Here is a 12,518-nt window from a genome sequence, read left to right as displayed (position 1 = left end):
GCTGGGAAAAGCCTCTGTCTCTGGTAATCTCCTCTCAGCTGCTTGTGGCTTCTGGCACTTGCCACAGGCTGGGATGTTGTGAAACAGCCCCAGCTGGGCCTTGGGCTTTTGCTTTTATTTTTTAAAGCTGCTGGCAGCAGCCAGCTCTCCTTTCTCCTCCTCTCCTAGCTTGGAGGCTGGGCTGCCCCACCCTGGCCTGGCAACAGGCACCCAGCTAGCGTTGCCAAACCCTGGCTTCCTTCCTTCCGTTGCTGTGTCACTACGTGCCACACCCAGAGGCTGGGCCCAGGCCGCGGGGACAGCCCGCCCGAGAAAGCGTCCCTTGCAGCGTCACCCATTGCGCAAAGATCTCTGCGGAGACCCAGCCAGCCCTGGGAGCGGAGACAGGCCTGGGAGCTTGGATCCCCACCCCACGAGTGCCAGGGCGGCCCCTGCTGCGCCCCCCCTTACAGGTTCCTATAGCAGCATCTGAGCCAGGACAGACACCCTCCCTTGCAGCAGGAACCTCCAGGCCAGTAGCTGGGAAACCAGCTCCCCGGCCTCCTAGGGGCCCAGCAGAAAAGGGGAAGGTACCTGGCCAGCATCCCCGAGCTGGGCTCCGGGCACGGGTTGTGGGGGAGCATCTAAGGTCGCGCTGGATTCCCAGCCAGAGTCACAGCAAAGGCTCCGGAAAAACCTGAATAGTTCTGAGCCCCTTCTCCCTGCAGCCCGACATGGATCAGTTGGGAGGAGAGCTCTGCCTGAATCTCGGGGATATGGACGGGTTCTTTGCACCTTCTCCAGTCCCTGTTGCAGGCTACAGGAGTGCAGGAGGCTTAGCCAGGGGAAAGGAGAGGGTGCCACCAGGGAGCAATGGTAGCGGAGCCCCAATGTCCTCCCCCTGGCAGAGTTACATCAACTGGCACACAAGGCAGGAGAGCCCCTGGCCCAGCCCATCACGGTCCAGTGACGGGGGAGCCAGAGCAGGAGCCCAGAGCCGGGGGGCAGTGCTGCCCTAGTTGTGTGGGATGTGACGTGGGTGCAAAACAAGAAGTATCGTGGCAGCTGGAACTACTGCCCAGCTCTGGGAGGGGAGAGCGGTCTAGTGGCTAGAGCAGAGGGTGCTGCAAGCCAGGACTCCTGGGTTCTGTCCCGGGCTCTGTTGCAATCTGTGACACCTCAGAAGAGTCACTTCCCCTTCCAGTATCAAATGGGAGCGGTGACGGGAAGTTTGACTGAAAAGTGCATTGAGATCCTAATTCCCAACCTCTGTGGCAAGACAGCTGCAGGGAACCCACCCACGCAGCTAGGGCTGCCATCTCTGCCGGAAGGAAGACCCAGGATTCATAATCCACAAATATTAATTTAATGGTTAAAAACATTAAATTATCCCCCAACATTTTCTCCAAAGCACAATAAATAGAATCTGGTTTAATCTTTTCTCTGTTTTAAAAAAACCACTATATACACAGCACAGATCCACCAATTCATCCCGGGAAGAGGCTGCTGCCGGAAGAATCAAGCTCAAACGTTTTCAACGCAAAGACAATTCTGTTTCAAACACACGGGCGCTCGGGGGGAAGGGACACTGCTCGCCCGTCCCCAAGGGGCCTAGCAGAGGAGGGAAAACACCAGCCACCAACCCCCAAACCATGGCTGGAGCGTGGCTTGGCAAGACCACAGAGCCCAGCGTGAGCTGCATTGCATGCTGGGATGTGTAGTCTCTAGGGCAGCCTGGACCAAGGAGGGGCGGGAGGCACAGAGCTGATCTGGGAGCTGGGATGGGTCGTGGAACCCCATGGGCAACATGAGGCTCTTGCCAGTGGGACGCCCTCTTTAATAGCAGCCCTATGCGTTGCCATGGGGGATCCCAAATGCTGGCCGGCCCTAGACCTGGGTATTTGCCCCATAGCTCCAACTCAAGTCCAGCCCCCTGGGCTCTAACCTCCTGTCCCTCTCATCAGCTTGGTCCCATTAACCCTTTGCATGCCGCAGTTCCCAGTGCCCCCCACCAACCCCCGCCCCTCCCGGCTGGGTTCAATGCAAAACGGACACTCACAAAATAACACTGTACAAGGCAGGGGGACGGGCAGATATGGGGGTGGGGAGAGACCAGAGGGCCCTGTGCATGGAGCGCTCTCCTAGGGAGCCATACAACCCCCGCACTGCTTTGCGCTGAAGTGGGAGGGGGCAGGGAAGGTCCGGCTTTGCAACTGAAGCACCGTTGTGTCACCGTGCCCTCCCCACACCACAGACAGTCTTCGCTGCATGGCAGGCACTCCTCCTGGCTGCAAGGTTAGCAAGCCGCCCAGGGATCCGAGTTTGAATCATGGGCAGCAAAACCAGGCTTCCCCTCACATACACACACAGGTCAGCAATCCGGGAGGGAGGGGGAAGCACCCACGGCAAGGAGGACGGGGTGGGGAGAAGCCCCCCTCACTTGGGAACATCCTAGGAGGGGAGAAAAGCACCCACAAAAAATATAAATAGAAACAACAGTGAAAGTTAAAGACGAACTCTGAGGTAGGTGGGGGGCAGGGAGCTGCCTTTACACGGGCCGGGAATTAGGACGGGAGGGGGCAGGCAAGTCCCTCTGGGGCGGGTGCAACGGCAGGACTGGGGATGTCCCAGGAGGAGCAGTGCCACCCACCTCCTGCCCAGGAAGGTGTTACGCGGGGGCAGAGAGGTGCTGCTCCAGGATGGCCTCAAGGTGCGAGAGGCCCAGGTGACGGGCGAGCTCCAGGGGGGTGCGCCCCTCGGCGTCACGGTGCCGGAGGTTGGACTCGGGCGCCAGGTACCGCACCACCTCCATGTGCCCCTCCCGGACGGCCACGTGGACGGGCAGCGCCCCCGCCCCATCGGGCACGTTGACGTCGGCCCCATGCTCCACCAACACACGCAGGGTATCCAGGAAGCCGGTGCGGGCGGCGTCGTGGGCGGGCGCCCGGCCGGCCTCGTCCTGGATGTTGGGGCTGGCGCCCTGCTTCAGCAGCTCCTCTGCCACAAACGTGTTGCCGAACATCATCACCTGGGCGAGCGGAAGGGGGGGGGTGTCACACGCAGCCTGGGGGGAGGGGATTTGAACCCAGGACCACGAGCCCCCCCCCATGGGCAGCTGGGGACTGCACCCGTGCCCCAGAGCCCTCATCCCGCTCTAGGCAGGGAGCGGTCAGGGACTGGGACCCTAACCCAGGGCCCCCACCCAGTGAGACCTGGAGCCAGGCCAAGTGGCAGCCTTCGGCCCGGTGGCTGTGTCCATCTTGTTTGGTCTGCACCCCCCCGCTGTTTATAAACATCGCTTGTTTGGGAGGCACCTGCGGGACTAGTGTGAACCCGGGAGGGGCGGCCAGAAGGCATGAGGAGGACACACGAGGGCACTGGGGGGGTGGGACCTGGGTGCTGGAGGGGGGCACGCGCACACCAGGGCGCTGGAGATGATGGGGCAACCAAAACTGGGACCCCCGCGGGCTTGCCAGCCCCGTCCGGGAGGGAGAGCCCTGAGCTGGACAGCCTGGGCACAAAGGAGCTGGGGGTTCCCTCACCCCGCGAGTGCCCTTCGACCTGCAGCTGCGATGGGGGACGCCAGCTCCCCGTGGCGATCCCCCAAGCTCCTGGGGGGGTAGCGGGGGGCGGCTGCCTGCCCCGCTGGGGGCGCCCCGGGGTCCAGCCCCAGGGGGAAGGCGGCGGGGGCCCCACCTGCAGAGCCGTCTTGCCGAAGCGGTTGTGCGAGTCGGGATGAACCAGCTCCTGGTGCAGGAGGCGGCGCAGCTCGGCCAGGTCCCCCCGGGCGGCGGCTCCGCTCAGCCGGTCCCCGGCGCTGATCTCGTCCCCCAGCAGCATGGCCGGGCGGGGACCTAGGGGCGGACACACCGGGGGGGGGGTCAGCCCGTAGCCCCGCCGGGGATCGCCCTCCGCCCGGCTTCCCCGCGCCGGCCCGGCCCCGCCCGGGACACCCCCCTTCGCACCGCTCCCCGCGGCTGCCCCCGGGACCCCTCGTGCCCGGGGCTCTCCGCGCCCCCGCCCAGCCCCCTCTCCGGGCTGCCCGGCCCCCCAGGCCCCGCCCGGGGCTCTCCGCGCCCCCCTCACCCTGCTGCGGGTCGTCTGCGGCCAGGGAGCGGGGCCGGCGGCTGCGGCAGTGGGGAGGGCGGGGGCGGCGCTGGGGGGGGGCGCTGGGGGCGGGGCGGGGCCGGGCTCAGCGAGGCTGGGGGCAGGGGCCGGGGCGGGTCCCGCGCTCGGCTCCGCCCACGTGGCCGCCCCATGTTTGTTTTTCTCTCCCAGCTCTGGGCTCGATACATTGTATCCGAACCACCACCGCCCTGGCCACGCCCCCTCCCCCGGAGTGGCCAATCGGAGCCCGGCTCCGGGCAAGCTCTTGGAGCCTCTCGCCTCCTGATTGGCCGCCGCCAGGCGGCGGGGGGGGCGGGGCTCCCTGATTCAAACGCAGCTTCGGGCGGGAAGGAGGCGGCGGCGCCGGAGTGACCGGGACCCCCTCGAACCACCCTGGGGGGGGCCGGGACCCCCCAGCCGGGACCCGCCCCGCCCCAGTGAACCCCCAGCGGCCGGGACCCCCCTTCTGCTGCGAGACTCACAGACTCTAGGCCCCCCCTGGGGCCAAGCCCCCCAGGCTGAGTGACCCCCTGGGGCCAAGCCCCCCCCCGGAGGAGCCGCCCCCAGCTCATGCTCTCTGCCCCCCACTGCTAGGAGCCCCCCATCCCATGGACCCCCCACAAATGCCAGGAGCCTTGCAGAAGTTCTGGCACCCCCAGACCTGGGTTGTCCCCCCCCAGCCATGCTCTGTGGGGAAGGGATCCCCAGCAGACCCTGCATGGGGGGCAGCGCAGCACCGGACCGGCCCAGAGGAAGCAGCCGCTTGTGGCAGGCAGGCAGCGACCAGCTGCCATGCCCCAGCCCCCCCGATGAAGCGTGACAGACAAAGTACCTGCCCCACATGCTGCATTGGAAGATGGGGGGCCAGCCCCCTGTGATCCAGCTGGGCACTGCATTACCAGAGTGGGGAAATTCCCAGGCCTTTCCCCCTGTGCTGCCCCCCCCCGGCCAGAGAGGGAGGATACGTTCCTCTCCATGCCAGCCCGTTCAGCGCAGCCATCCATCCTGCCTTGCTCCTGCCCACACCCCTCCGCCCCCTGGCCCAGGCGCCGAGCTGCGGGGGGTCGGCCTTTACGCCCGGGCCATTAATACCCGGCTCTCGGGCGAGCAGCCGCTGTGTGAGGATGACTGGCAGCTCCAGCCGCCCGGCGCGAAGGGCCGACGCACCCTCGCCTCAGCCCCAGCTTTGCCGGGACACGGCGCCGCAAAGCCAGCAGGCCCGGGGAGGAGCCGCAGGCCAGTTTGGAGCCAGGCCCCGGTTACCTTTCCCCACGAGCACTGGGTCAGACCCTTGCCCGGGGAAATGGAGCTGGCAGGGGATGGGGCAGAACTCAGCCGCAGCTCTTTGCCTCCTGTCCCCTCCTGGCCGATTGTCCCCCAGCTGATCCATAGCAGGGATGACACATAGGGGTCCCCCACGTAGCTGCCATTCGTGGTGGTACAAACAGAGGCCGGCCTGTAGCAGCCAGATACTCCTGCTTCAAAGGAAGGGGCCTGGCGCCCTGCAGTGCTGCGATTCCTTGGTGCTGGAGTGCCCTCCTGACCCATTAGAGATTGGCTCATGCCCGGGAGCAGGTGGGTTTAGATCCCATCCCAGCTCTCGGGCTATGTCGTCCTCCCTTGGGTTTCTTGCTGGGCCCAATCCTGTGCTCAGGGACGCATATCCAGCCCCGCTGACTGCAGTGGGGAGCAACTGAGGGCAGAACGGGGCCCTCTGCGAGTCCTGCCCAGGTACCCGCGGCACTTTCCAGCCCAAAGGGGTCAGGAGAGCCCCTCCCCGATTCACAGCGGACACCCCCCTGGCAGCTGGCACTAAACCATCCTCAGAGCCAAGCGAGGTTCATTTCCTCTTTATAAATCAATAGATAAGTCGGGAGAAAGGACCGGGCCCTGGGGTAGGGGAGTCGCCAGAAATTCAGCCCCAGCTGGGGGCAGGACGGCGGACAGCAGCCCAGGGGGAAATGCACAAAATTCTCTCTTAAAAGGGCCTCTCTAGGTTCACAGGGCACTCGCTGCGGTCCGGGGGCTCCAGCCTCCTTCAATCGTGGGGCCGCAGGATCCCTCGCCGCCCGGCTGGAGCCTACTGGGTCCGGAGCTGGTAATCTGGACCGAGAAAGGGAGACGTGCGTGTGAAATGCGGAGCCGGGGATCATAATGGGCCAAGTGGATCACGGGAGCACAAAGTGCACCATGGCCTGGTGACCCTTCCTGGAATCCGCCCACCCTCAGTAGACCCCCACCCCCACGGCCGGGGGGCCGATACAGAGTGAGCTCCCCCCCTCTAGGGCTGAGAGGGCAGACCCCGGCCAACGCACCCCCCAGCCGGACAGCCCCTGGGTGACTCACCCCCGCTCTGGGTGATGTACCGCACCCAGGGCAGTGCCTGGTACCCGCTCTTCTCGATGATCTTCATGTAGCGCACCTGCCGGGGAAGGAAGTCACAAGGCAGGCGGCTATTTGGTGGGGACATTCCCGCCCTCCCCTGGCACCACTGGGGGACTGCTCCAGCCTCCCCCCAGCTCAGAGCTGTATCCCCTCCCCCCAGCTTGCCAGTCACCGGGACCTTCCCCTCTGGCCCCTCTCCGGGGGAAACCGAGGCACAGGCTTGCCCAAGGAGCTGGGGCAGAGCCCAGCCCTGGCCTGACCTCCCTGCGTCTCCAACCCATCTGCAGAGTCGCTGCATTTCCCTTAGCACCGCCCCCCGCGACAGCCCCGACTCTGCATTAGGGTCGCAGGCTGCCCCCTGCTGCAGAGGAAGGCTCAGGGAAGAGGAGGGGGAATGAGCCCCACTTCTGGCAACTGAGCTGCAGTCCGGGGGGGGCTCCCCCATCCCGGGTCCAGCTCCCCCGATGAGTCGCTTGCCCACAGAACCGCCGCGCAGCAGGAATGTGGGAACCAGAGCGCGTCAGCTCATCTTCCCCAGCTCCCCACCCCCCCCAGGGCCGGGGGCGGTCATAGGCAGGATGGCTTGGAGAGACCAGGGTGGGGCGAGAGGGAGGCTGGCAGCTCGGATTGAAGGCACCATGAGCAGGGGGAGGGGGGATGGCATGGGAAAGGGTATAGCCCCCCCACCCCGGGCTTTCCCAGGCCCTCTCTCCACACACCCTGCCCCCCACTCTCCTAGTTCTCTCCTCTCCACACCCAGCCCCCCTCCCTCCATATAACCCCCCTGACCGCTCCTGCTTACCTGGATTCCGGAGACGGTAAAGTAGGGGATCTCAAAGCGGACAGCAATGGGCGGCCGCCCCTCCACCTCCTCCTTCTCCACGCTGGGCAACCCAAAGTGGGCCCGCATCAGGAACTCTTTCCCACCCTGTGGAGACAAGCATGGCCCTCATGGGGAAACTAAGGCTGCAGATTACCCCAGGACGCCCTCTCCCCACCTTCCCACATCCCTGCGAACAGCTGGCTGACCTGGGGGATCGATTCGACCAGGACAGGCAGCGGGCAAGTAACTCGCCCAAGGTTACTTAGCAAAGTCAGTGTCAGAGCCAGGGGTAGAATCCAGCAGTCCTGGCTCCTAGCACCTGCTGCTCTAACCACTGGACCCCACTCCCCTCCCAGAGCCAGGGATAGAACCCAGGAGTCCCGGCTCCCAGCCCTTGCCAGCATAAGGGGGAGGGCAAAGGCTGCTCTCTCACCGGGAACGACTTGATGCTCCAGATGACGATGTTCTTCTCGGGCATGTACTTGGCACTGCCAACGCTGGTCTTGAACTTGGGGGAGTCGGCATCGCTTGGGACGGGGACCGAGATCTCCACACCATTGGCCACCGACTGCTTCTTGAACTGGCCCTTTGCCTTCCCAGGGCAAGGGGGGGAACGCAGCGTCAGGGGCATCCTCTTTCACAGCTCAGCAACCCCATGGGCTGAGCCAGCTGGGGCCGGGGGGCTGGGGGGAATGAGATCAGACCCTCCCGCTGCTCAGCCAGGAAGGCAGCAGAGTTACTGTGCGGAGGAGTTAATTGGTGGGGCTTATCATCATCCATGAGGACACTGGGCCCTGCAGCCCAAGGAGCGCTAGGGGAAAGGTCTCCTGTCTAGGTGCCTGTCCAAGCCACTCACAGCCACCCTCCTGCCCCCGGGGGGAAGGACATGTTAACTCCATGTTACAGATGGGAAAACTGAGGCATGGGGCAGCGTGAGTGACACACTCAGGGTCCTGCAGGAAATTGAACCCAGGTCTCATGAGTTGAAGGGAGCGTCCTACTCACTAGGCCTTCCTTCCCCACTAGAGTCTTACCCCACTGGGGGCATACAAAGCTGTAGGTGTTCATTCTCCTTGGCAGGCTGAGGGTGTTTTGGGGGGGGCTCAGTGCAGGCCAAGGGGAGTCCGCACACCCCGTTAGCTCTGGGGCATCTGGCACAGCAGTGTAAAAATCTGGGGGGGCGCAAAGGATCGAGGTGCCCTTGGACCCGGTCATGGCAGGTTACCCCCACACACACCCAGTCCAGGGGCTCACCTTCACCATGATCTCCACGCGGCTGTGGGAGAACTTCTCGATGACCGACTCGATCCAGATGAGGGGCTTCACCTTCCCGCAGGGAGAGAGAACGGAAAGTCAGGCCCCCCCCTGCCCCGGGTAGTGCCCAGGAGTGGGGCAAAAAGGGAGTCGCTCAAAGTCCCACAGCGAGTCATTGGGAGAGCCAGGGGCAGAACCCAGGAGTCCTGCTTCAACCCACGAGATCCCCACCCCCTTCCCAGAGCGAGGGGCAGAACCCAGGAGTCCTGCTTCAACCCACGAGATCCCCACCCCCTTCCCAGAGCCAGGGGCAGAACCCAGGAGTCCTGCTTCAACCCACGAGATCCCCACCCCCTTCCCAGAGCCAGGGGCAGAACCCAGGAGTCCTGCTTCAACCCACGAGATCCCCACCCCCTTCCCAGAGCCAGGGGCAGAACCCAGGAGTCCTGCTTCAACCCACGAGATCCCCACCCCCTTCCCAGAGCCAGGGACAGAACCCAGGAGTCCTGGCTCCCAGCCCCCTGCTCCCTCCAGTCTCATGTGTCGGACGGGGCAGAGTGTGGTGCCGTGCCCTCCCTGCAGGCCCCCTGCCCACCTGCGTGTTGAGCCGGTAGGACATGAGCTCGAAGTCTCCGTCAGGCGGGATGAAGGAGATGGTGCGGTCGTTGTCGAAGCGCGAGAGCCGCACGCACTGGTGGAACTTGACGTCCTCCAGCTCCACCGACTTGTTCTTGCCACCTGGAACGGCGAGCAGAGGGGGCAGCTGTGAGGGGGGTGGCAGAAGGGCTGGGGGGGTGCAACTGGATGGGGGGAGCCCTGCAGACACTCAAGATCTACTGCTCTGTGATAAGAAGCTGAACATCAAGTGTGGCGGGGTGTTCCCCCCGCCACGCTGGGAGGGAAAACAGCCACAGCTGTAGCCCGTGTAGTTAGGGCCCAGCTGGCCCTTATCAGAGGGCTGTGGGCCAGAAGGGGAGAGACTCTCTCTAGCTACCTGGAGAGAGGAGGACCTGGCTGCTGGGGAAGATGAGGGGGTACCCAGGGAAGGGCAGAGGGAGCTGGGGCGCTCCAGCCTAGCAGAGCCCCAGGCCGAGGTAAAGGCCCACACAAGGGTACTAAGGCTGCAGAGGGGCAGCCCAGGCCTAGTCAGAGGCAGCTGGTCCGACCCCGCTTGCCGATGACGAGTGGTGCGGACTGCGTCTGCCCCAGGGAGCGGGGGCTAGACCATGACTGACCGTAGTCCCTGAGGCAAGGGAGGGATGGGGGTTGGGGGTTCCCTGGGAGGGGGGACCCAGACTGAGGGGGTACTGCCAGGGGGCAGAGCCCTAGGCTAGAAGGGGTCCGGGAGGGGCATGGGGCCAGCGGCAGGCGAGACACCGACTGGCAGAGGGCGCTCCTGGCTGAAAAGAGCTAATTCCCTGGGCAACCAGCAGGCGGTGCTGCAGCGGTGAGTCGTCGCCCCGCGACACCAAGACACAGTTTATGTAGGGCCTACAATAACTCCAGGTGCTAAAGGGAGCTCTGCCATAAGTGTGGGGGGAGCAGCTGTGGGGTCAGCCTGCCCCTCCACACAGGGAGCCCCCCTCCCCTTGTGCATGCTCTCCGCAGAAGGGGCTAAGCCGTGGTAGGGGCAAGCCGGGGCACCCCAGGTACTCACGCCCGGTCAGCTCAAAGAGCATGCGGTCGTTAAGGCCCAGCCGCAGCTCGGGCATGCCGGAGAGAAACGTCTTCAGCTTGATGGTGCCCACGATCTCGCTGAGCAGGACACTGCCATTGGTGTTCACCTGGGGGGCCGGGAGCGTGGTCAGCGGAGGGACCCTGTTCCCCTCTTCCGCGCTGGCCGGGCACGGGCTCAGTGCTGGGCCTGGGCCCTGCCCCCAGGAGCCGGCCACGGCCCCGACACACGCCGGGGCTCCTGGCAAGCTGGGCTGGGGGGCTTGGGCAGCCACCGGCCAGGGCAGGGAGCCAAGGCTGGAGTCTCGTCTCCAGCCCCCGGGACCCCTTGGCCCATCTCCCTTGTGGCCCCAGGGCCGCCCCCCCCCCCCCCCCCGCTCACCAGCAGGTTCACTGACTCAATGACATCGATGAAAACCTCGTTCTTCTTGTACTTGATGCCCTCGGAGCGCCAGGACACGGCGTTGGTGACGGTGGGGGGCACGTGGGACTTGCCGGTCTCCAGCTTGTTGCCTTGCTGGGTGATGTACCTGGGGATGATGCCCGGTTAAAAGAGCCCATCTCCTCCCCGGGGCACAGGCTTTGCTGCCCACTCTGCCCCTGGCCGGAGAGATCCTAGTTACACCCGCGCCAGAGGTCCAGCCCCATGAACCTGACAGGAAACTCCTCTCTCTGTACTAGCCTCTGTTTCCTGAGCTTCTCCATTTGCCTTATTTTCACTGGCCGCCTTCCCGGGCCCAGCCACGTGAATCGACTGGCCCCTGCCCGGGCTACTCACTCCTGGAGGATTTTGCTGTCAGTCGTCTGGGGGAACCCGAAATCCATCAGCTCATCCAGCAGCTCGTAGATGACGACGAAGTTGTCTCGGATGCTCTCCTCCTCCAGCTCCTTAAAGTACTCGGAGAAAACCTGGGAGAGGGGCAGGAGCACTAGCCACTTCAGACGCCGCTCGCTCGCCGGCCTCTTCCTAGGGGCCGAGGTAGGATCTCCCTTCCCCGGGAATAACCCCTGGCCCCACTCAGTCAGCTGGGCAAAGCCACGCCAGGCATAGGGGTGGGAGGGGATGACCAAGTGGATCTGTTCTGGGATCACATGGAGCTGGGTGGTGCCAGGCCAGGCATAGGGAGGAGGGGGAATCAAGCGGATCTGTTCTGGGATCAGGCAGAGCTGGGTGATGCTGGGGGGGCCAAGCAGATCTGTTCTGGGATCACATGGAGCGGGGTGCTGCCAGGCTGGGGTGGGGGTGAGGGGGAATCAAGTGAATCTGTTCTGGGATCAGGCAGAGCTCCAATATCCAGGGCTTTGCTGCCTCCCCGTGCAGACATCATTGGCTCTCCCAACCCCGCTCCGCTCAACTGAAGCGGGGTCCCGGGGACATGACGCTGAGGCTGCAGCCCCTCCCGCCGCCCAGCAGGAGGCGCCTCAGGGACGCACCCCCATTGGATCCAGCACCGCCCGCGTCGCTCACCTCCACCACCTTGTAGAGGAAGGAGTAGACCAGCGAGGCATTGGCGTTCTTCATGGTGGTGGCCACCACTGTGGGGCGAGTTAAGGAAAGGGGGGGCTCACTCTGGGGAGCAGGGTGCCACGTTCTGCCCATACGCCCACTCCTGCCCCAGGAGGGACCTGCCGGGGGGAGAGGGGTCAGGCAGCTGCCAGTTAGCGTCATCCATTTGGGGACACAGCACCAGGAGATCATGGGCACCAGAGCTTGTGAAGGTGGGGGGGGATGCCCGGGGGGGGGCAGGGCGGCAGCCAGCGCTGGTAGGATACGGTACAGGTTGGTGTGCTTGATCCAGAGGAAGTGGACTTTGCCATGGGTCAGCAGCGGGGTCAGGGCCCCCTCCTCCTCCTTCTGCATCAGCAGCGGCATGAAGTGATCGATCTCTGCCATGCTCACATCCCCCTTATAGTTCCGGCTGATCAGCGGCTGTGGGACGGAGAGGCTGGGGGTGCGTGGGGACAGGCCTGAGGGAGCCCCCCCATGGGGACCCCTGTAGGAGAGCACCAGCCCCGCCATCCATGGGGACCCACTCCCCACAGTGAAGCTTTCGCCCTGTTCCACCACGGGCTGAGGATTTTGTGACCTTTCTTTCTTTCATTCATTTCAGGTGAGTAGCCTGGTGGAGTCCCCTAAGCAGGGAATCCCCCTTCTGCTCTGGCCTCCCACACTCTGCCGAGCTCCCCCACAGCACCCACGCAGCCCCTGCCCCGCATGGCCTGTCAGCCCCTCCAGAGCCCAGGTGAGCAGAGCCCAGAGCTCCATCAGGGTCGGACGAGGCCTTCGTGGGGCAGG

General features: G+C 64.7%; 2 protein-coding genes across 2 annotated transcripts; both read right to left on the bottom strand.

The window, feature by feature from the left end:
• Positions 1-1,322: 1,322 nt before the first annotated feature.
• Positions 1,323-4,129, bottom strand: CDKN2D (cyclin dependent kinase inhibitor 2D). The gene is made up of 3 exons (XM_077838734.1): positions 4,066-4,129; positions 3,676-3,833; positions 1,323-3,007 (listed from the first exon to the last, which is right to left on the bottom strand). The coding sequence occupies exons 2-3, from the start codon at positions 3,817-3,819 to the stop codon at positions 2,648-2,650; spliced, it is 504 nt and encodes a 167-aa protein (XP_077694860.1). The 5' UTR covers positions 3,820-3,833; positions 4,066-4,129; the 3' UTR covers positions 1,323-2,647.
• A 1,837-nt stretch (positions 4,130-5,966) lies between these two features.
• Positions 5,967-12,272, bottom strand: AP1M2 (adaptor related protein complex 1 subunit mu 2). The gene is made up of 11 exons (XM_077838530.1): positions 11,996-12,272; positions 11,691-11,758; positions 11,001-11,131; positions 10,605-10,752; positions 10,206-10,332; positions 9,144-9,286; positions 8,549-8,620; positions 7,728-7,886; positions 7,274-7,399; positions 6,433-6,508; positions 5,967-6,189 (listed from the first exon to the last, which is right to left on the bottom strand). Exons 1-11 carry the CDS (start codon positions 12,240-12,242, stop codon positions 6,167-6,169), a joined length of 1,320 nt encoding a protein of 439 aa, XP_077694656.1. The 5' UTR covers positions 12,243-12,272; the 3' UTR covers positions 5,967-6,166.
• Between the last annotated feature and the right edge of the window lie 246 nt (positions 12,273-12,518).

The sequence above is a fragment of the Eretmochelys imbricata genome, chromosome 20, assembly GCF_965152235.1.
Source record: "Eretmochelys imbricata isolate rEreImb1 chromosome 20, rEreImb1.hap1, whole genome shotgun sequence".
NCBI classification, from domain to species: domain Eukaryota; kingdom Metazoa; phylum Chordata; order Testudines; family Cheloniidae; genus Eretmochelys; species Eretmochelys imbricata.
The sequence above is the reverse complement of the archived record's forward strand: the minus strand, read 5'-3'. Positions and strand labels throughout refer to the sequence as shown.